Source organism: Populus alba, chromosome 11, assembly GCF_005239225.2.
Source record: "Populus alba chromosome 11, ASM523922v2, whole genome shotgun sequence".
NCBI lineage: Eukaryota > Viridiplantae > Streptophyta > Magnoliopsida > Malpighiales > Salicaceae > Populus > Populus alba.
Genome location: NC_133294.1, coordinates 18751025 through 18773723, shown reverse-complemented (window position 1 = coordinate 18773723; position 22699 = coordinate 18751025). Strand labels below are relative to the sequence as shown.

Genomic DNA, 22699 nt, shown 5'->3' with positions numbered 1-22699 from the left:
ATAAAAATAAAAGGCGGCATTTTCCCTCCTAATAAGAAAAATAAACAGGACAAGGTGAGCAAGTCTATCCTGGTATATTGTCAGGTTAGGCATTGGGTCTAGCTCTTTGCTGTCTTTTTTTTTCTTTCTTTTTTCCTTATTTTTCTTTGGGTTTTTTTTACCCTTAATAAAAATTACTAAATTCAATTACTCTCCCTGTTCTTATAGACTATTAAATTCTTAAATGCTATTATAAATTTTTATTTGAATTTTAATAATTTATTTTTTTTCAAATATTATGTATCTGATATAAAATAATAATACTAATTATGAAAAAAAATTTGAAAATTTTTATTATTATTAAGATTTTAAATAGATTTCGAATATTGTTTTATTATATTTATGATTTTCATTTTAGTTTTTAATCACACAAAATATAGATATTATTTTAATATTGTTTGTCAACTTTTTTTTAACAATCATTAAATATTTTGTTTTTAAACAAGAACAATTATTCCACTTAAAAATATTACATCAGCTAAAATAAATAAGAAAAATGTTTATAGAAAATTTTATTTTGAAGAAAAAATTTTCAAAACAACTGTAATTTTAGATTTAATAATAATACTAAAAAATTTAAATTTCCGAATAACATAGGACGGATATACAAAATAGTTCCTTGTAAACAAACATATGATTTATGTTCTTACAATAAAAGATGGCATTAAATAAATATTTTATACACCACTATTTTATGAGTGCCAAGATGAAGCTCAACCTTCAAAGCACTAGCGCGTCTCAAACAAGCGCGTGAGATAAAATTGCAAAAGGTAAGGAAAAACAAAAGAACTCTTTGTTTACAATAATATAATCATTTTCTGTCTTCTTCGTGGTGTGGGTCTAAACCAGGACGCAGAATCCAGGCCGGAAACCGCAGAGATTGACAAGTATATTAACGGATGAAAAGAAGTTGCCATTGATACTAAAAGAAGCTGAAAAGCAAAGTTATATATATACTAGCAGAAGTGCTTCATGATTCTTAGTTTTTAATGATTTTGTTGTTAATATTACTCCCTCCTTTTCTTAATACAAAGAGACGATAGTAAACAGTACAGAAGGGAGGTAGAAACTGAAAAAAAAAGAAAAAAAGAGATGGTGGTAAGGTCAATAATAGAAACCTAGAAGACGAAGAAGAACAAGAAGATACAGCCCATCACCATCAGTTAAATTATAGCTAAAAATATTCAATCACAGCCACAGAGGCGGGGGCTCGTTCAAATCTATTGGCAGCCCACGTCGCACCATCCCCAAAAATGAAACTGGAGCAACATTTTCCGGCGCCGGAGTTCCAGCAACAGCACCAAGACCAGGACCCTCATTCTTCGCTACTGAACCAGAAGCTGCTGCAGCCTCGATAGCATGGAGGTTCACTTCATTAAAAACTACTCCAGTCTGCAAGAACTCACCAAAACCACCAAACCTGTGAGACCCCAAATGAGGACATGAACTCCAATGAAGGTGGTGGTGGTGAGGATCCGATGGAAGATTGAGGTCAAAAGAGAGACCAGAAGTGGAGGGAGGTGATGGGAAGTTAGTCTTTGCTTTAGCTCCACGAAGAGAACGAGCTGCACCATCATAAGCAAGCGCAGCTTCTTCAGGTGTGTCAAATGTGCCTAACCAAACTCGTGTTTTCTTCCATGGGTCACGTATCTCTGCAGCATAGCGACCCCATGGTCTCTTTCGAACCCCCCTGTAGTGTCCTTCCCTCGAAGAAGCCATGAAAAAAAAGGAAGCAGAAAGGGAGAATAGAAAAGGAAGCTCTGAAGAAGTAGTAGTAAGAGAGAGAAGTTAAAAGAGAAAGCAGAGCGAGGGAAAGAGAGAGAGAGAGTATAAAAGTAGAGGGTCCCACTTAGTCACCCGTAATCGTCGGCTGGACGGCACGACCAGGTTGTTTATATAAAGAATTGATTGGGCCTTTGTATGTGCAAATCCATATTTTAATTAATTTTTTCTTATTTAATTATTTAAAAGGTGTCTGCGGTGCAGTTAAACTGTAATTCTGTTAATATTTATTTATTTATTATATTTTTATCAAAAATAAATTTTAAAAAATAAAATAAATAATACTTTAAAAACTAATACATACCTCAATAGTTTTGAAACCCGGCCCGACCCGGGACCCAGCCAACCAAGGGCTAGAACAGGGCCGGATTGAAAAAAAAAATAAGGAAAAAAAAATACTTTGTATGACCTAACGATCCGGTCAAAAACTTAATTGGAACCTGTTGATTTTTGTTTTGTTTTTTACTAAAACAACATCGTTTTGATTTAAAAAAAAAATAACCAGAGTGACCCTCGGTGACCTAGTCAAATCCAAGAACCTAGGTCTTGGACTAGGCCGATCATCAAACCGGGTCTAAAAATTATGCCTACAACACACCTTTTTAATTTTAAAAATAGTTTGATTATGTGTTTTAAAAAATATTTTTTTATTTTAAATTAATATTATTTTATTTTTAAATTATTTTGATATATTAATATTAAAAAAAATTATAAATAATTTTTTAAAAATTAACTATCATCGCATATATATATATATATATATATATATATATATATATATATATATATGCAAATCAAGACTGGTTAACATAAAAGACTTTATTTGGAGCTTGTTAAACCCGGTCTGTTCGATCAGTGATCCAGTTTTTCGGATCCCAAGTTGGATTAGGTTTATCATTGAGTCAAGTCTGCGATTAAGTAATTCGTTATGTCAGAGTCAGATCAAGCTCACTTGATCATAAAGCAGAGCTGGATTGAAAAACAAAAAGGGCTAAATAGCTTACGTGTAGCAAAAAAACACTAAAAACAAACCTCGGACCCCTTCTCGTGTTTTTCTTCACCTCTAAGTATAATGTTCATTTTGTCAAACCAATCAAAAATTACTTCTCTTTTAACCAGAAATATTTTTATATTTTTATACCGTGTATTAATAATTATTAATTTAATTAGGGTATTTTTATATGTTCGGCATTTTAATGACCAATAAATAACCAAAATATCTTCAAGGGTAAAAAAATAAACAATTTGGGATGGAGGTATTTAGGTATTTTTTTGTACATAATATATATAATTATACATATATCTTTGGATCCAAGAAATTTAATTCATTAGGTCAAGGGTATTAAGGTCTTTTAACCTCCGTTTTTTTTTTTTGTTAATTATTAGTGTGGTTGAGGGTAATAACATGATTTCACATTCAAATATTATCTTTTATTTGAAAAAGTGTGCGGCGATTTTTAGTGGTAAAAAATAAGCTTCAGTCGTATCATTTTATTTCTCTCCATCTTCTCTTTTATTATAAGTGACGCGTGTTATCCAAATGTGACTAATTCATCATCATTAATCCAAGAAAAAATGAAATTTACTTTTTTTGGTATGTATGTTAACTATTATATGTTACACTGTATATAAAAGATTTTTATTCCAAGTGTAATTATGAGAACGACACTATCAGTATTGTTAGAAAGATTTCAACAAAACAAATCTAATAGCACCAAGTAAGATCACCAATTGTGATTAAAGTAGGTCAATGAACTATTTAAAGACAAATAAACCCTACCATCTTTGAGAGGCTCGTGTGACCCACTTCATTTATCGTTAATATCATTTGATTTATCTTGTCGATAATATGTTGGTATTGTTATTGGGAATTTTTCCTTCTTTCTCTTCCCTCTCTTATATTTTTATTGTAAATTGTGTTAGGTCATTTTACAATTTATGAAAATAACTATTGTTCTTTCTATCTTGGGAGTCTCTAAATTATGATATTTTTTAAAATATTTTTTTGAACTATTTTATTTTAATAATGTTTTTTTTTAATGTGTAAAATTCAAATAAATAAATAAAAACTCGTTTAATATCACTAAAAATTATGGAAGGATATGCAAGTGAATATATAAAGACACAAGTCAGTCTTGAGTATTATCATTGATTAAAATGACCGGGTCCTACATACTTAAAAAAAAAAAAACAATAATAAATAAATAAAAAGAACAACAATAGAATTTCATAGCCGCCGCCTGATTAGACATAAGAAGGGAGAGCGTGTGTTACAAAACACAACATATGTACGTGAGCGAGTGGATGTCGTGTGACCACACGTTAGTGCTTGTAATGTTGACGTCAGCCCTAGCAAGCGAGCAAGTAAACAAATCCCCAGATGTACGTTGCTGCTGAGTTCATTGATATAAAAAATAATTTTTAAAATATAAAAAATTATTATTTTAAAAAATATATATTCTAAAAAGCAAACATCCCTTATATTATATTTTAAAATAAATAAATAATGAGGTGGTCTCTCATTTTTTTAGAGGCAGCTAGCTAGGGTGCATGCATATGCGTGTGTTATAATAATTATGATTATTAGATCGGATCAGATATTGCAGGGTCTAGTGGTTGGCGTGTCTGTTAGTGAGTGGATGGTAGCTGCTGTCGTTTTTTAGTTGCAGAGAGCCGAGAAAAAGAAAAGTTGCACAGAGCCCCCACGTGGAGGGTACATGGGGTTGTGGTGTCTGAGCTGGGGAGACAGGCCCGAGTTTGAGTTATTTTTAGATAGTGTGTTGACTCGGTTTTTGGGCCTAACAAAATATACTGAAACCATTATCATCAAAATGTATTATCGTGGTAAAAACAAAATCTGAATATTTGAGAGTAAATGACAAACTTAGCCTTCTTCTTCTTTAGTTTATCAATGTATCAAATCGGTTTTGCCATCGTCATAGGAGGCAGCTCGAAATCATCGTCTGTAAAATTTTTGTCACCATGCTTAGCCATCAGATTCCCTACAAACCCTGGATATCCCCTTTCACCTGAAGTATCTATCTACTCCGGCAACTCCATGGCTGCCACCGATGGAAGAGCCCCTTTTGGTTTCTTCTTCTTTTCTTTCTTTTTCACTTTTAATAATGCCATATCCAACTTAAATGCATAGTTATAAAATCTAGCTGGAGCAAGGTTCAGTTTGAATTTGGACAATCTAAAATAACGTATTTTCAAGAATGTTTTTAAAAATTACAAGTTGTTTAAGAAAATTACCTGGATTTTATCTACGTTAATCATGTCATAAATTAACATATTAAATGGATTAAATTTAACTGAATAAAATACAACCCTAGCCAAGAATCAAGTTAGAAGGTTATCAGATTTACCCACCAAACCTGAACTTTGTTTAATAACACTTACTGTTGTATGTTTTTGAAAACCCGAGTTGTAAATTGGCAAAAAAATGAAAGGTAGTTTTGTTTTTTAACTCAAAAGAAAAACAAAGGAAAAAGAAAAAAAGATTATATATATAGAGAGAGGGGGGGGGGTACGGTGGTGTCGCTATGGTGGTGGGTGGTGAATCTTGGGGGTTGTGTTGGTGACTGAAAAATCTCAGGGAGGGAAACTGACACATGTTCACGTGAAAGGGGTATTATGATTATTATTATTATTTTCATGATTTTAGTTCTTTTCTTCGACTCTGCTTTAATTATTACATCAGACACACGTGTGGTGTATCTAGGAATTTTTTTCATTGTTTTTTTTTTATATATATAATTGTACTGCTACATATCTTAGGGGAGGCTGAGGAGGAGGGTGTCTTGTTCTCATCAGAATCATAGTTGATAGGCCAGTTGCATGGACAGGACCACGATATGGGCTCATTATTATTATTATTATTATTATTATTTACTCCCCTAAAATCTGGATCTACGAGTGCGATTTTTGTCAAGCTTGCGTCTATGGTTTTATACTCGTAACTTCGTAAGAATATAACGAATACATTTTTCTCTGTGTTCATCATGCCTTATTGATGTCTGCCGCTGATTTGGAGGATAGGAGACCATGAATCACGAAAACGAAGAAGGAGAAGGAGAAGGAGAAGGAGAAGGAGAAGAACACCATTTTAGCCCTATTCTGCTTTTGCCTTCTGTGGACGTTCAACACGACACAGAGTGCCTCTGCCAAAAGCTAGCCTTGCGGGAGGAGTGTTGGAATGGTAATTTGTCTGAAACGTGGTCCAAAAAGATCGAACTCGATTAAAGAAGAAAAGTAAATTCACTCTAGCTATGAGGTCAGCTTTCTTCAGCTTCGAGCCCCCAACTTAGAACCAGATTTTTAAATTATGGGTTACTAGCAGTTAGTACAAGATCTGCTGCTGCCCAAAAGTGTTAAATAAGTTTCTGACACAGTAAAGCTTTGTTCTTAACTATCTGCACATATATTCGTTGAAGAGTCTTGAGGGCTGTATCTTCTGCACAAGCACACATGCATGCATCCAGTAAACAATGACGACATCATTCATGGATTGTACTGTCTGTGTTCTAACCATTTATGCTTGCTCCTTGAGCATATCCTTCACTGGATAGAGAGATGAAGAGATGATGTCGTGAAAACCTCATCTTCGCCCCTCTCTAACGCCACTTTAGACTCTCTCCCTTTCCAATGCTAACCCTTTTTTTAGGTCATGTTTGGTTTGAGGTTAACGGAAATATTAATTTCCAATTCCTCGACACTTATTAACCTCTTTTTTTTTTTTTTTTTAATAAGATATATATCCTTCCAAAGTATAGACAGGAATATTATTGATAGGAAGTTTTTTTTTTGTTCGAGAAGATGCATGGAACTATTGGACTTGCATGCACAAAGGCTTAAATACACTACGTACCTCCAATCTAAAAATCTTATATATAAACACATATTTTTATACCCAATTAAAGCTTAGAGTTTATAAACTCAACAATGGAGAAAGAAAACAAAGTTATGGGAGCTTTAATATATACTAGTTTGTTATATTTTTTTTTTTTATATATTCAAGGATATGTATGGGTCTCTCCGTTCACATTAGACTTTGTGAGCACAAGAACTTAAATATTAATCCAGTTTTATATATTAATTACCTGTTATTTTGTAAAATTAAGAATATGCAAAGTCAACTTTTAGAAAGAAAGATAAGAAAGAAGAAGAACGTGAAAGAATTAAATAGAGAAAGGACCTTCAATTCTTGCAGAAATTATAGAGTTAGCATGAAGGGAGGGTCGAACTGAAATATTGCTGAATCTATAGGGTCAAAATGCAATTCATCAAGAAGTTCAGTTCTTCAAGGCACAAAACATAATTTCTGGAGAAAGGTAACAACAGGATAGAACAAATATGAAACAGCTAAAAAGGTTGGTGGCAATTGCATTTGTGTATCTGTTATTATTTAAATCATAGTTTGTGTATATATTACAACAATCTCTTTCTATGAACCTAAAAAAAAAAAAAAAAAAACCAGCAACCATTTTGATATCACTATGCACCAACCCTTTGAAGCCATACAACCTTCCCTTGCCAACCGAACCAAAGAATGGGAAATGAGAAGCACTCTGTATGATTTTTCACTCTATATGACATTTGATGCCACAGAAGGATGATAGGATCATCTATTGATGTTTCTGACCTTGTAAACTTCATCACACAAAAAAATTGCTGAACCCTGAGTTCCACAAGAATGGGAGTTCAAATCGAATTGGGAGGGTTCATGTTCAGAAGGAAACTAATCAGAATTCAAGAACTCGAGTAGAAGCAAATTTCAAATGCATTGGATTCTGTGTTACTTGTTGATTAATCATGAGAGTAAGATAGGTCCATTCTCAGCAGCTGTCCGGGCGTTGCCCTGATTATAATGCCTTGTCAACTGGATATCATGCGATAAATGTGTCCTTGCTTTTGCATAAGGCGCACCTCTTGCTGTAAATAACAGAAGAAGGAAAATATAAGCTTGCAAACAAGAGAAACCTAATGGTGCTTCTCAAGCAGGCATGTGCTTTTGAGAATTCCATCTATAACTGTGTCTGAGACCAAAGTATTCTCTCTGTTACAGCAACGAATATAAATTGAGTTGTCATTTACAATGAACTTTACGCGCTACAATATTTTTCAGTAAAAATAGCAAGCAAATCACTATTAATAAACGTTGGGAAACCAAATTATGCCATCATGTAGCTCAGAGTTTATCATGAATACCCTTACCTGCAATCTTCTGTGCACGGAGAATATTCTGTCGTCTTTTCCACCAACACATTGAACAGATAACCATTAGAAGGAATCCAACAGAAGCACCAAATGCAACACCAGTTTTTGCACCAGCAGAGAGGTGAGGGCCACACGTAGGCAATCCAGGTATGCCACAAAGACCTGCATTATCAGTAAAACTGCACAAACTACGGTGAGTATTATTGTAGACCTGGTGATGAATGGAATTCAGTTATGGCTTCTTTTTTTCCCAACATGATAAAACAAACCAAAGGTTATGCATGTCTTTAAGTCAACATGTTCAAACATATCATAAACATGTTATGGCATGTATTCCGTTCAAAGCCAGCAAATATTTAAGAGCACCACTTATTGCAACATACTTGAAGCTAGTTCCATGCAAAAGCCTTCCTCCTAGTGCTGCTGGGACTCTTCCAGACAGAGAGTTACCATTGAGATTCCTACAACATAACAGCATAAATTATAGTCTTGAATACAATTTTTCTGTGGATTAATTAGCTGCGTGTGAAAATTCTTACAGTCTTCGCAATGATGTCAACTGTCCAAGGCTTTCAGGAATTGATCCATTGAAGAGATTGTAGGAAAGGTCCCTGCATGCAATATATACGAGGAGAAATGTTATTAGTACAGTTAGATCACATATTTAGGACCGGAAAATGCACTTCTATTTGCATCCAGCTTGTGTTTGAACCAAAAGTTAACAATCAGCTGGTTCACATCCCACATCAAAGGGTTTATAAGAGTTTCAAGCATACTTGAATGATCATGACTAATGATTAGAATGTGTTAGATTTATATGGGTATTATCAGTTTTCCTTTCAAAGAATAAATGTACCAGATAGAAATTTATTTTGTGCTCTGTTCTTTTTCTTTAAGCATTCCTTTCCTCTCTATCTTTTGTTGGGTAACCAAATTGAATTAAGCAAACATCAACTTCCTCATTTGCATCTTATCAAATAATACAAATGCATAAATCAGTGAAAGATCAGAGCTCTATTTCCTGTTAATGTAAGCAGGAGATGTGACCAGTTGGAGGAACAATGGACTTGATTAGACAATTTACCTATATGCAAATTGTTTATGAGAAAATAAATGATAATTCAAGAATTATCATCTAACTAATCATGTTTTATCAAGTGTCAGTCACATGCTGTCCCAGTAGCTAATTTGATGAAATCTATTATCATCAGAAAACGGTTTTGTTTATATTGAAATCAGAATCAGTGATGGGATAAATGGATAAGCAGACTTACAGAACTACCAAGCCAGCTATTGATCCAATTGATGGTGGAATAGCTCCATGGATGCTGTTATCACTCAAGTTTCTGTGAACGTACAAAGTTAAGTGTGAAGTAGAAGATGAAAGCGAAGTGTTATTAGAAAGTTGAAGTGACCAACGTTTCAGGAGTTTAAAATGCAAGTAGAAATTATATGTGCTTGATGCTTACATGCTCTGCAAATGAAGTAGCCTGGATATGTCATTTGGCAAGAAACCCCTCAAACCTTGGTTGTCAAGGCCACTGCACATGAAGAAGTAATCCATGTTAAGTGATGTATGATATTGACATAAAAAATACCAAGAACTGAATTATTAGTTTTAATGTCAGATTAACTGGAGATGAGACCTATAATTAGTCAATTATAAGACAAATTCAAAGGTACAATTTACTAGTATATCTACATATTAATTTGATGAAACATATGGATTTCATGTTAAATTCTCAATCAAAAGTCTGGTCAGCAGATACTTAAATCAATTACTTTGCAAGTTTTCCTTCTCTCCCCAAAATAAGTGCATAACTACAGAGAAATACTTAATAAAGCCTCTTTATATGGATGACATTATTTGATAATGCCATGAAACTTGTTATGCACTGCTGCAGAAGGATTTCTTGTTTAACAATAAATGCAGAGGTTTTCCAAATTTTCTACATGATTTTTAGTGGCACCATGCACCAAGATGATAACGAGTTGCACGAATAAATAAAAAGATGGAATCAATAAAAAACAATATTTATTCCCAGATAAATATAAGTAAAACGTGAAAATAAATCATTTTTAGGAAATGGATCGAGACAGTACAGTCCATCAATAAACCATTTGCTGCTAGTTTTGTCATAAAGGCAATCTGCTCCATTCCATGGATGTTGTTGGGGAACACACGGATCACCATTCCATCCAAACCGAAGAGGAAGGCCCAATGCACTCTTCAATGACTGTAAGGCTCTAACTGATTAAAGAAGAACAACCAGATTAGTAACAGTTTATACATTCCAAACTTTCCAGAAATGCTTTTCCTATCTGTAGAATAAATCCAAGCAAAAAGCACCACAAGACAAACTAGAAAAGATGTGTTTAATGTAATGAAGATCAAAGGCAGATATACAGCAATATAATACGTGTTCGAAACTGTCTTCTGAAAATTTGCAGAAGGTCTGTATTAATGCTCATGCCACATAAATCAACAATGTGATGCACTTTGTAAGGTGATTAGGAAAACATGTTAAATAATGGCCAAAGAGGTGCAACAGAAGAAAACAAGAACCAGAAGGTATATGTACCTTCTTCCAATAAAGTTTTGGACTCGGCTGCAACAATCTCAAACACCTCAATGGCATTGATTATGGCATGACTGCCTTCTTTAGGATGCAAGCTGATGGTCAGAGCTCTTCCATTTACAGCAACTGTGGTGTTAAGTACAAGAGCAGTATAACGATCCCCACTCATTTTGACAACATCCACCTCTTGAAATACAACATCGCCATTAATCAAAATGTCAAATACCCTTTCCCCTGCAGTTGTGACTGAAGAATCAATCTCAGCAAAGTGTAACCAAATTGAGTAGTTTCTATTGGGGTCCACATCCATTGTGTATGCTAAATCTGGCTGAGTATCGGTGCTAACAAGGGCTGTCTGATAAAGAGCTTCTGGATAAAAATTTGGTGCATTTGAAGCCATCTTGATGCCACTTTCAGTAGATGTAGCTAAATCAGATCCCTGGCCAAAAGTTTTGATTGCACTCCAAAATCTATCCCCACCCCAATGATCCCCACTATAATCAACATCAAATTTTGGTTTCCCATTACCACAGCTCAATCTGGCAGCTGTTCTCAGGATTATCCCACGACCCCAGGCTGGGCCAAAATAGTATGCTCTATCATCAACTTGAAGAATCTCAATAGAAAGTATAGCTGGATCTCCATGACCTGTGCTATGGAAACAGAGAGAGGCTGTTCCATCATTTAGAAACACCAGAGCTTCAGTAAAAACTTGGTCATCTTGGTTAGTCCACCCAGATTTCAAAGAATAAATTTGGGTGCCTTCTACTGAAATGTCAAATAAAGGTTCATTATCAAAATTAGGATGTCCATCCAGTCCAAAGAAGACCCTTACAGCATAATGTCCGCTTGGCACGTTATTAATATTGTAGCAATTATTGGGACCTGATGATAGGGGAAAATAACGAAGAGTTTTTAGTGGAGGACTGATGTAGCTGGGAAGTGTAGCATTTGCTGGAATCCCTCCTGTATAAGCAAAATCCTTAAACCAAAGAGTATTGGTTGGTGCTGTGTGAACATCTAACCGGCCTCCACAACTTATGCGCATAACCCAAGGAGCTGTGCCAGGAGTAGAAATCTAATAAGTAACACTGAAAAGGAAGGATGACTTTTATAATGTCAAAACAGATATAGTCATTGATCTATCCTCTGGCACTCCATTCTAACATAAAAGATTGAACTCACATTTGCTAAAAGAAGAAAATGGTGCAACCCTCTTACCAAAAAAATATATATACACCTTGTTACTTAGACATCTACTTATTTGATCGTTCAAATGTGAATTAGAACCCAAAAGGCTACGCATTTCTGCTTTGTCACCTCTAATACTAAATAACTTATAATATATCTACCAATAGTTTCTGCTCTAGACTCTAGTAGCCCGGTCCATTGGACAAAGTTACAGAACAGATCAAATACCCAAATACACCAACAGAATCAACAAAAAATAAAGAAAGAATTCTTTCTCTTGCCATTTCAATTTTCCCTATACATTAGAATGCAACATGTTTTCATGTTCTTGTCCCCCAAGAAATGATTAGATCAAGAATAACAAAACCCCAAATAGCTGTCTTAGTCCCAGTTTAGTAGACTTCAGTATTCTTGTTTTCTCGACAGATACACAGCAAAGAAAGAAAAAAAATGTAACTTTCTTTTCCAACACTTCTTGCCTAGCAAACAGATCCAAATCATATTCAGCAGTCAATATCTCCATATCCAAAGATTTTAATAACAAAAATAAAATAAAAAACTCATTGTTTTCCCAGTTCTGCTCCTCTCCCCAAACACCAATGCAACAAGGAAGTTAAAAAGAAAAAATAAACTCAAAACCAAAAAAAAGAAAAACAAAATCATTAACAACATTCACAAGAACAACTCACAAATCATAAAATAAACTAAAATGCAAGTGAGATTCACTTCACAAATCACCAATCCAAATCCCTAACCACAAAAGAATCGATCTTTTTTTGTAGCACAATTGAATAAGAAAAGTCAATGAAGTTGAGTGGAGAAAGCTACTCACGTTGTTTAGCTAAGCAAGTAGAGAAAGCTAAGCAGAACAGAAGAATCCGTGATAAAAATGGAATTCTCTGCATTTTTTAGCTTCAATGCTTTCTTCTTTTGTAGCCAGTCGCCCTTTCTCTATTGTTTGATCGCTTGCCACATTCTTGCACTTCCTTTTTTTTAAGGGAGAGGAAAGTAGCTGGTAGAGCTAGTGTGTGTGTGCTTGGACGTGTTTGCAGGTAAACTGTTCGATATTTAATTTTATGTTAGCAAACTGCAACTATAGTCCTCGAATATATAATAATTTTTAGTTTGGTCCTGTAAGTTAATAATTTATGCGGCCAAATATGACAGTGGTTGCCCAATTGTGTTATAGTTCACTCTACTCTCGTATTATCGGAGAAAATAGAATCTAATTTGAATTAGAGCTATTTTTAGCATTGCAGTTAAACCGCACATTTAAAAATTTTTTAGCTTTAAATTATTATTTTTTATATTTTTTTATTGTAATATGTTAATGTTAAGAATAAAATATAAAAAATAAAAATATATTATTTTAATATATTTTCAAATAAAAATTACTTTAAAAAATAATTTTTACCATATTATCAAACAATCTTGAGAGACTACTATAAGAATCAATGTATGATCACGTTATTGTTATTATAATAAGAAAATATTTTTATAGTTAAGAGCATAGTTTTTAAACCTGACTCGATCCAAGACTCGGGTTCCGGGTTTTGATCGGGTCACCGAGTTACTCGAGTCAATTTTTTTTATAAAAATCAAAACGACATTGTTTTAGTAAAAAAACAAAAGTTAATGGATTGCAATCAGGTTTTTGATCGGATCGCCGGGTCAAACCGGGTTTTTCCTTCTTCCATTTTTCTTCAACTCGACTCGGTTCTAGCCCTGAGTTGGCCGGATCCCGGGTCAACCCGTCGGATCGAACCAGGTTTTAAAACTATAATTAATAGGGTAATAAGAAGTTTAAAAATAGGTTTTCATATATACATAATGACATCGATTATAAATATTTTAAAAATCATAAACAATATGTGCATTTGAATGTAAAAGACCCTATTAGAAGCAATTTTGGCTTTTATTAAATTAATTCCTAGTCGTCATAAATCAACACAAATAAATAGAATAATAACAACCAGTTATTTATTCCCTTTTGCTATACTATTTTTTTAATTAAAAATAAAAAATATATTTAGATAAATGTCCACATTATATTTATTTAATAAGATAACAGCTTTTATATTATGATTAGTGACTTGTGTGAAATTTGATATTGTTAAAATTAGAGCATCAGGGAGTAAGTAGCAAAAGCACATACAGATGGTGGACATATATGTAGTTTAGTCCCTTTAATTTTCCCTTCTTCCATTTAAGTTGACTCGTGATTTGAGCAGGCGATTGCGGAGTTCATGAGCGCTGATGGAAGTTTTAATCAGACGGCGCAGCTGGTTCTCGTGTCAGCATCAGATTCGTTAATGGAGGGGCCCATAAAGTTTCTGGTGATGATGCAATGATGCAAGGTTCCTAGAGCAGGTGCATGTAATTTCAGGGCAGCAAAGTTGCTAATTCCAGTTTCATCTTTGTTACTTCCAGGTGAAAATCCCATTTTCGTTATTAAGTGACAAGGGAAATAGGTTCATGGGGAAGAATAAAATGCGATGCTTTGTATAATTTGAATGGGAAAACTTCAAATTGGCCCCGGACTATATAGAGATTCTCAATTGATTTCTCAAAGAATTTTTTATTGCAATCAGGTCATTAAAAGTCCCAGGTTTTAATCAAATCACCCCATCAGTCTCCAATAAAAACATTTGATGAGCTCCTAAATCCATTTTTCCGAAACATGAGACACCATTAGCCTTGAATTAATTCAAATCACTTTCCAATTGATGTTGTGATTCTCAATTAAGTTTCCCAAATTCTTTGTTTAACCCAGAGCGCATGTACATGTGAGCAATGATATGAAATTTTCTCAGGAATCGCATTAAAAAATATTTTAAAAAAAATTTAATTTTTTTTATTATTTTATTTACTTCAAATTAATATAGATTTTTAATATTTTATATCATTTTTATATGCTAATGTCACAAATAATTTTTAAAAATTAAAAAAATATTATTTTGATATATTTCTAAATAAAAAACACTTTAAAAAGTAATCACAACCACATTTTTAAAGATGCTAATGCTAGTCGATGGAAGGGGGTGATTGAAAACTTTTGACTCTTTGAGAACTTAATTAAGATTTTATGTATAGTTGATGGACTAACTTTAAATTGCTTCCTTCTGAATCTTACGTCAATGCCACTATGTGTCGTGGGGGCAATAGACTTTAATCGGACGGTTGAGAGTACTTGTGAGCTCAGCTAGTTTGACTTTTGGAGTCATTTTGACTTCGTCTTCTCTTCAGGGAAGGACCATGAATTGGTGCGCAATCATCGGCGGTGATCAGTGCCCGAAACGAAGATGTTGGGTCAATGTGAAGGGGGCTTGTTCTACAAGGCTATGAAAACTTGACATGGTCACTTTCATTCCTTTACGAAATCTAGGTGTTGAGTTTCCCAATAATTCAAAAAAATCAATATCTAATTCGTTGGAGAGGTAATGTTTGGTTTTTTAGTAATAAATGCCATTTTGATATTTTTAATTTTTAATTATTTTTTTATCTTTAGATTGTTTGAATATATTAATACCAAAAATATTTTTAAAAATAATTACCATCATAATATTAAACACTACTAAAGCACCAAAAATCACCATATAAACAAAGAATAACCATAAAAATAGGGTTGACTCCTTTTTTTATGCTTAGGTTATGTTTGTTTCCTAGAAAATAGATTTCAGGAAACTACTTTTCAAACTTTCCTGTATTTGTTTGCTATTAGAAAAGTTGGTCAACGGAAAATACTTTTCAGATAAAGAAAAATTTGGCTTGATTTCCAGGAAAGTGTTTTTCTGAAAAATTTGGGTGGAAAACACTTTCTGGAAGTTGTGAAAAATTTTAAAATATCATATTATTTGTTGATTATATCAAATTTGGTCTTTAAACTTTTGATTGCTATATATATTTTGTTTTAAATATTTATTTTTCAATTTCATCTCTTAAAATGTAATTTTTATATTAACTTTGATCCTTATTTTTATAATTTTTATTTGTTGTTCCCTTGTATTTTTTTATTGAAATTTTTTATCTCTCAAATTTGATCCCCATTCCTTTGATTGTTACTTATTTTATTTGAAATAATTTATGAAATGTTAATTATTATTATTTAAATTTCTTCATCTTTTTTTTTAGATTTGGTCTCTATTATTTTGATTATTATTTATTTTATTTGAGATAATTTATGAAATTATATTTTTTTTCAATTTCTTTCTCATCCAGCTTTTTAATTTGTAAGATTTGTTCCTCATTATTTTAATAAACTTGAGAAAAATAAAATATCAATAAGTTATTTTTTAACTTATTTTCTATGACATAACCAGACACTGAAAATTATTTTCCAATTTATTTTTCATTACACTACCAAACATTAAAAAATTATTAATAGAAGAAACCCTAAAATAAAGGGTTTAGCATGAGGGCTTGAGTGGTTTAGCATATTAGAGCCTTATAAAATAAAGTTCATGCATATGAGTCTAGGTAAAATCCGCACTCCTTGAACATGCTTATTTCTTTTCTTTTATAAAGAGAAGATATTATGTGTTCGCTCCTTATTTGAAAAAATAAAAAGAAAAGAAAAGAAATGGGTGAAGTGTCACCTATTGACATGCCTAACTCAGAATCTAGTTATTATAGTGGTGGTCATAAAAATTATGAGGTGGAGTTTTTTGAGTTAAAAATCTATTTTTCAAACTATTTTCACTCAAAAACATTTAATAAACATCATAAAAATCTTCATAAATCACATATTAATTTTAGAATATCTTAAAATCATCTAAGAAAACTAAAAGAACTCAAACCTAAAAAATTAAAACAAAACTTGATCTTTATTTTTTTAGATATGTTTATAGAAGAAACCCTTTACTATTGAACTCTTTTCATTAAATATAACCATTGACATCAAATTAGATCATTTTTTGTTGTTAGTATCACGACATCAAACTACTTTTTTTCTTCTTCATTTGTTTTCAACCACTTTTTTTTTTATTTTTTTAATTTAAAAATTAAAAAAAAAATATCTAGAACTTTTTTTTTTCATTTCTCCATGTTTTAATTTAGATCTTAATTTTATATAATGAGACCAAATTAGCTAGGAGGCTCACTCTTCATATAAACAATGGCCGACCTACTTTTTTATTTTATTTTTGTTAATGGTTTACCGAGGCTATTCAAGCTTTATATTATTATTAACAATAACCTAAAAGGATCTGTGAATCCCTGAAGATTACGAGGCAAAACATCATTGTTTCATAAAGTGTATTGCTTTTTGTTATTAAATTTTTTTTCATTTTTATTTTTTTTTCCAGTGACTTTGTTTTCTCTCTAAGAATGCGAGCAAAATAAAACTCAGAGACTAAAATGACAATTTTATTTTGTTTAAGCCAAGTTTGCGTGCATGAACTTTTTTTAATTATTTTTTGTTGATTTTTCTGTAATTTTATCCTTTAACATTAAGTTTTTATTGATTTGTTTTTAATTTTATCCTTAAATAATTTGTTGAAAATAAATTTTGCGAGTGTCAATCTTTAACGTATAATTAAATAAAAATAGTTTCATAAAAAGCAAGTTTATTAAACGTAAAGGAGTCTATAACCTGCATCATGGATTCAGAAGGTTAACCTATGTTAATGGATAATTTAGTTTTATAATTTGTTTTGTTTTGCTTTTTATGATGATTTTGCAATCTCAAACAAACATTTCGATATTGTATTGTGCTTGATTTTAAGAGTGTCTATTTTTATTTTCATATAATTAAATAAAAAATAGGTTAAAACATGTTATTAAACCAAGTATAGTCTATAACTTGAGTCGTCAGTTTAACAAGTTAACTTGAGTTAAATGAAAGTTAGGCTTTGCTATTTTGTTTTAGTTTGTTTTTTATGGGGTTATTGTGTGTGTCAAACAAATGCCTTAGTTTTAGGTTAATGTTCGATTTTGCGAGTGACTATTTCTGTTATCATATAATCAAATAATAATAGTATAAAAATGTTATAAAACCCAGATCACAGGTTTGACAAATTAAGCAATATAATGATCCAATATGTTGCTCTCATAATATTTTTAAAAATAACATTTTGTAATTTTTTAAAGACATATCATGTTTTTGTTGGTCATCTAAGTTGTCTTTAAACCTGTCAAGTCAATTGGGTAAGTTGAGGTAACTTTCATACAATTTAATTTAAAATCAGGGTTAGGCAAGAAGTCGGGTAGAAAAGTTTCAAGGTTAACCTGCTAAGTTAAATTTAATTATAATGTTAAAAAATTCTCCACAACTTGGACATTTTTTAACGATTACCAATCCATGACAAAGCTTGGTCCAATTATCTATTAAAAAAAAATTCAAGTGCTATCGTGAATACACTATGGGCATAGACTTATTGCACTATGGATTGGAATAATGTAATGACATCTTTTCCCTAAAAAAAAAAACTAAATGAATTGCCTTTAGGGGTAGGATGGTATTTTCCATGTGATCCATTTATTATTATTAAATTGAATGGGGTTATAATGGTCTCTCTATATTTTTCTATCACAATAAAATTACATGTTTACCCTTACAAGCAAAAAAAAAAAAAGGCTACAAAAGGCTTTGATGTCATTTCATATTTTCTAAAACAGTAAAATGATCTTAATGCTCTTCAAGATAAAATTTGTAAAACTAGCGTCAAGGGATTTTTATGTCTTTTCCATATGTTTTTATTTTTTATTTTTTTTATTATAATCATGTTGGCCAGGGGATACATAGTCCTTTAATAAATATAGAATATTAATTAGAAAAAAACTAGCTAGCGTTTGTTGTGCATATGCTAGCATATATACAACTTTCATGCCTTTTAGGAGGCGCGTAAGTCACCATCTAACCACTAAACATTGCCTTTTGTAATGGTGTATAATTCGTCATGGTGTCCTCCCCATGCCCAGGCGGCGCATGTGGTTAGAGGGGCTCTGGTTTAGCGTAGGTGGCTCTTTTTTTTCTTCTTCTCTCTCTCCTACCAAATTTCCATTTCTGACCCTTCAAATTTTCAAATTGACCCTTCAATTTATTCTTCCTTCACATTAGGTCCATGTTATTATTGGTTTTTTTTTTTTTTTATGGTTTACAAGTTTGTTAAAAAAAATAATAATTTCACCCCATCAAATTTTACAATGCTTAATTTTGGACTTTATTCTTTCGATTGCTTCTTCTTTTTTTTTTTTTTTATCTAGGATGGTTTTTAAAATTGATTTTTTTTTTGCAATTTCATCCTCTCTTTTTTTTTTTTCATGCTACATTTGATCATTATTTTTTTAATTTTTTTTTTTTACTTAGGCAAATTTTTTGAATTGATTTTTTTTTTGTTTTCATACTTTCACGTTAAATTTATTAGGAATTGAGCTTCTTAATTGAATGTGGGTTTGGATTTTATAGGTTGCGAGTTTGGAACATTAACCTAGATTTAGGAGATTTGTCAGAGTTGGTTTTCCTTCATATTTTTTAAACTCAAGTTTTTTCAGTTTCATTCCTTAATATTTATTCAATTGGAGATTCAACTTTGTTATTTTTTTTATTTGCTTTCCATAGGATTTTTCACTAATTTTGAGAATGACCTGGGTTATCTCAGATTTTTTTATTTGTCACTTTAAAAAAAAATGTAGCTTTTTTCAAATGAATTTTGTTTTGAGTTGGATTAAATTAATTGATTACATATAAACATGGGATGATCATGAGAGATTAACTCAGGTTTAGGAGATTCACTTAGGTTTTTTTTTTTTTTTTTTTTAAGCTTATGTTTTTATGGTTTTATCTCTCGACATTTATTTGATTGGAAGTTGGGCTATGTTATTTTCTTTATTTGCTTTCTATTGGATCTTTCACTGATTTTGAGAATGACCCGGGTTATTGGGGGTCTTTTTATTTATTATTTTTTTAATTTTAGCTTTTTTAAAATGAATTTTATTTTTGAATTAGATATAATTAATTGATTAAATATAAAAATGGGATGAGCTTGGGAGATTAACTCAAGTTAAAAAGATTTGACCGGGTTTCCTTGGTTTTCCCCCCTTTTAAGCTATTCTTTTTTTCTTTTTTTTTTTCGTCCCTCACTATTTATTTGATTGGAGATTGGGCTCCATTATTTTTTTTATTTTTTTTTTATAGAATTTTCATTTATTTTGAGAAAGACCCAAGTTATGTTAGATCTTTTTATTTGCATTTTTTTAAAATTCATTTTATTTAATGAGTTGGTTTTTGAAATATATTAAATTAATTCATTAAATATAAAATGAGAGGCGCCTAGGAGATTAACCCAAGTTTAGGATATTCTCCATTTGCTTCTTTTTTTTTAAGCTCATGTTTTTCAATTTTATCTCTCGATATTTATTTGATTAGAGATTGATCTTTGTAATTTTATTTATTTATTTTTTTATAGGATTTTTTACTAATTTTAAAAATGACTCGGATTATCTTGAATCATTTTATTTGTTATTTTTTAAATATAAATTTAGCTTTTTAAAAGAAAATTTTATTTCTGAATTAGATTAAATTAATTGATTAAATATAAACATGAGAAGTTCGCTTCGCAATGTTTGTTATGTTTCCTTTCCAGGCATTTCTTTGATGATATGTGCGACTTTTTCTGGTGTCATCATAGAGTCTTTCACAATGACATTATAACCATCTTAGTAAGCTCTTTTTAGTAATAGGACGAGATCCACGGTGAAACGATGATGAGTCTTTAACGGTCTTTTCTTTCATCTCCTTCCAAATATAGTATTGATGTCTTATTTTTTTAATGGTTGATTATAGCCTTTTTTTTCCTTATTTACTATTGATATCTTTTTTTTTTTTAATTGTGTTGTTAAATTAACCAGGATTATTGAACCTAATTAAATCAATAACCTAGGCCTCGAGTTTTTTTTTACTTCTTTAAAAAACACTAGCATTACCTAAATGTTTTTTTTTTTTTATATGTTAGGAAAAAATAACCTAGCCCATGTTGTAATACTATCCATTTATCTAGTTAACAAACACTAAGCGGTGTGACCTATTCACTATAGCATTATTATTGTTTATCCTCTCATAAATCAATATGGAATGAGATAATAATTTTTTAAAAAAGTTCAATTTAGTCCCTCGTCTTTTTTATTTATTAGATAATCTGTCCCTTTAGTTTTTTGAAATTAAATTTTAGTATCAAACTTCATTTCCTTTAGTTTCAATCTTTTTTATAAGAGAGGAGAGAGAGAAGCTCACCAGATTCCAGTGTGGAGAGAAATTCATCATTGACAATGTTTTCAACCATAAAAATAATCAATTTTAGTGTTAATAAGTTTCATTTCATGAGGAAAGTTTGATCTAGGTTTGCTTTTCTTCTCATTGCCCGAGGAGGTAGATTTAGCCATGAGAATCATTTTGGTTTCAGGTTGATTTTATTTTTTTTAGCTTTTTTGGTTTTTGTTTTTTGTGGGCATGGATAGACTTATCCATGCATTTGGGTTTTTTCATTGGTGTTTTTGGGTAAAAATGGGTTGAAAATGAGTTTTAAATTGAAAAAAGAAAAAGAAAAAAAGAACCCCTGATTTTCCAGCGATAGAATATGTAGAAAGCAGAGGACATCATCCACTGTCCCTGTCTTTGTTTTAAAAGAAATGGGGCAAACGACAAGAAACTTGCCCCTTTAAAAAATAATAATAATAAAAAGACAAGCCCAAACAAACGGGCTAAGTTGGAAGACCTGCACCCCTAGGCTATTTTTTTAATGTCGAAGCCCATGCGGTTGAGCTCCTTTTTTTCCTATTGATTTTAAGAAAATTGATAAAGCAAATCATTGATCCAGGTAGCAAGATTAACGGGTTAGTCCATGGCATCCATTGTATTATTTGTTTTTATTTTTTCTATGGTTTAATGCTTTTTTCCGTCCCTCAATTAAAAAAAAGAAAAGAATTTCATCCTATTTTTTTAGATAATCTTTTTTATATATATTTAACTCAAACCTAAGAGAATGTAATTTCACCATTTGTTGTCAATGATCTATATTTTCTATCTTGGCCCCATATGCCTATCACAATTTTTACTTTAAAAAATATTACAAAAAATATCATGCACTTTATTATTATATAGTTAAATGAAAAATAATCTTGGGGTTAAAAAGTTTATAGTATCCAATGACATGCAAAACTTTCATTGTGAGTTTGCTTAGTTGACTCAAGTTCACTTTATTTTTTAATCAAATGTTTTCATTGATTTCGTTCTTTAACATTGAGTTAATTCATGATTGAGCTTTTCAATTTTTTTTCTCGAGATTATCCCTGTGAGTTTCACAGATAAGCCCAAGTTAACTCAAATAGATCATCTCAAGTTAACTTAAATAGAGCAATTTCTTTTCTGCATTTCAATATTAGATCAAAATATCATTCATTTCATGATTAAAATCTATTTTTTAAAAAATTATATTAAAAATTCCTAAATATTTTTCTTTGCGCTCAAAATTGTTTTTAATATAACCCACAACATAGGGTGGGCAAATATGCTGGTTACTTAGCTCTTCGGGGTGGTTTGTAATCCATAGACTTTCTTCATTTTTAAGTGGTGTGACATTGAAGAATGAATAATGCCAACCAAGCTTAAGGGCACATGATATAGTTTGAAATTAATGGGATTAATAAAAAAGAGACTTGTTGATGGAATCCAAAATATGAACATGAAACCTCATCGACAAAACAAGTGAGCAGTAAATTACATTCGACAATTTCAAATCATGTGGGAAATATGATGTGATTTTGTTGGCAAGTCACGTCCATGAAGACATGACCCTCAAATATGCCAAAATAATGCATTTTATTTTAAACTGATCAAATTATACATGTCATCAAATATATCAACCTCCACTACAATACTAATTATTTTTGCCTTT

General features: G+C 31.5%; 2 protein-coding genes across 2 annotated transcripts; both read right to left on the bottom strand.

Annotated features, from left to right (window-relative positions):
- Positions 1-1015: 1015 nt before the first annotated feature.
- On the bottom strand, positions 1016-1915 carry LOC118031373 (ethylene-responsive transcription factor 12-like). Its single transcript, XM_035035759.2, has one exon. The coding sequence runs from the start codon at positions 1756-1758 to the stop codon at positions 1228-1230; it is 531 nt and encodes a 176-aa protein (XP_034891650.1). The 5' UTR covers positions 1759-1915; the 3' UTR covers positions 1016-1227.
- Positions 1916-7177: 5262 nt separating this feature from the next.
- LOC118031372 (receptor-like protein 4) lies at positions 7178-12842 on the bottom strand. Its single transcript, XM_035035758.2, has 9 exons — positions 12643-12842; positions 10623-11678; positions 10144-10291; positions 9510-9581; positions 9315-9386; positions 8580-8651; positions 8424-8501; positions 8038-8219; positions 7178-7755 (listed from the first exon to the last, which is right to left on the bottom strand). Exons 1-9 carry the CDS (start codon positions 12713-12715, stop codon positions 7634-7636), a joined length of 1875 nt encoding a protein of 624 aa, XP_034891649.1. The 5' UTR covers positions 12716-12842; the 3' UTR covers positions 7178-7633.
- Between the last annotated feature and the right edge of the window lie 9857 nt (positions 12843-22699).

Excerpts from the sequence above, each read along its gene's own strand:
- LOC118031373 (XM_035035759.2), bottom strand. The coding sequence starts at position 1,758 with ATGGCTTCTTCGAGGGAAGGACACTACAGGGGGGTTCGAAAGAGACCA.
- LOC118031372 (XM_035035758.2), bottom strand. The coding sequence starts at position 12,715 with ATGCAGAGAATTCCATTTTTATCACGGATTCTTCTGTTCTGCTTAGCT. Across the intron at positions 11,679-12,642 it reads TACTTGCTTAGCTAAACAAC|CTCCTTGGGTTATGCGCATA; the intron begins GTGAGTAGCTTT and ends CTCCTGGCACAG. Across the intron at positions 9,387-9,509 it reads CTACTTCATTTGCAGAGCAT|AAACTTGAGTGATAACAGCA; the intron begins GTAAGCATCAAG and ends GTACGTTCACAG.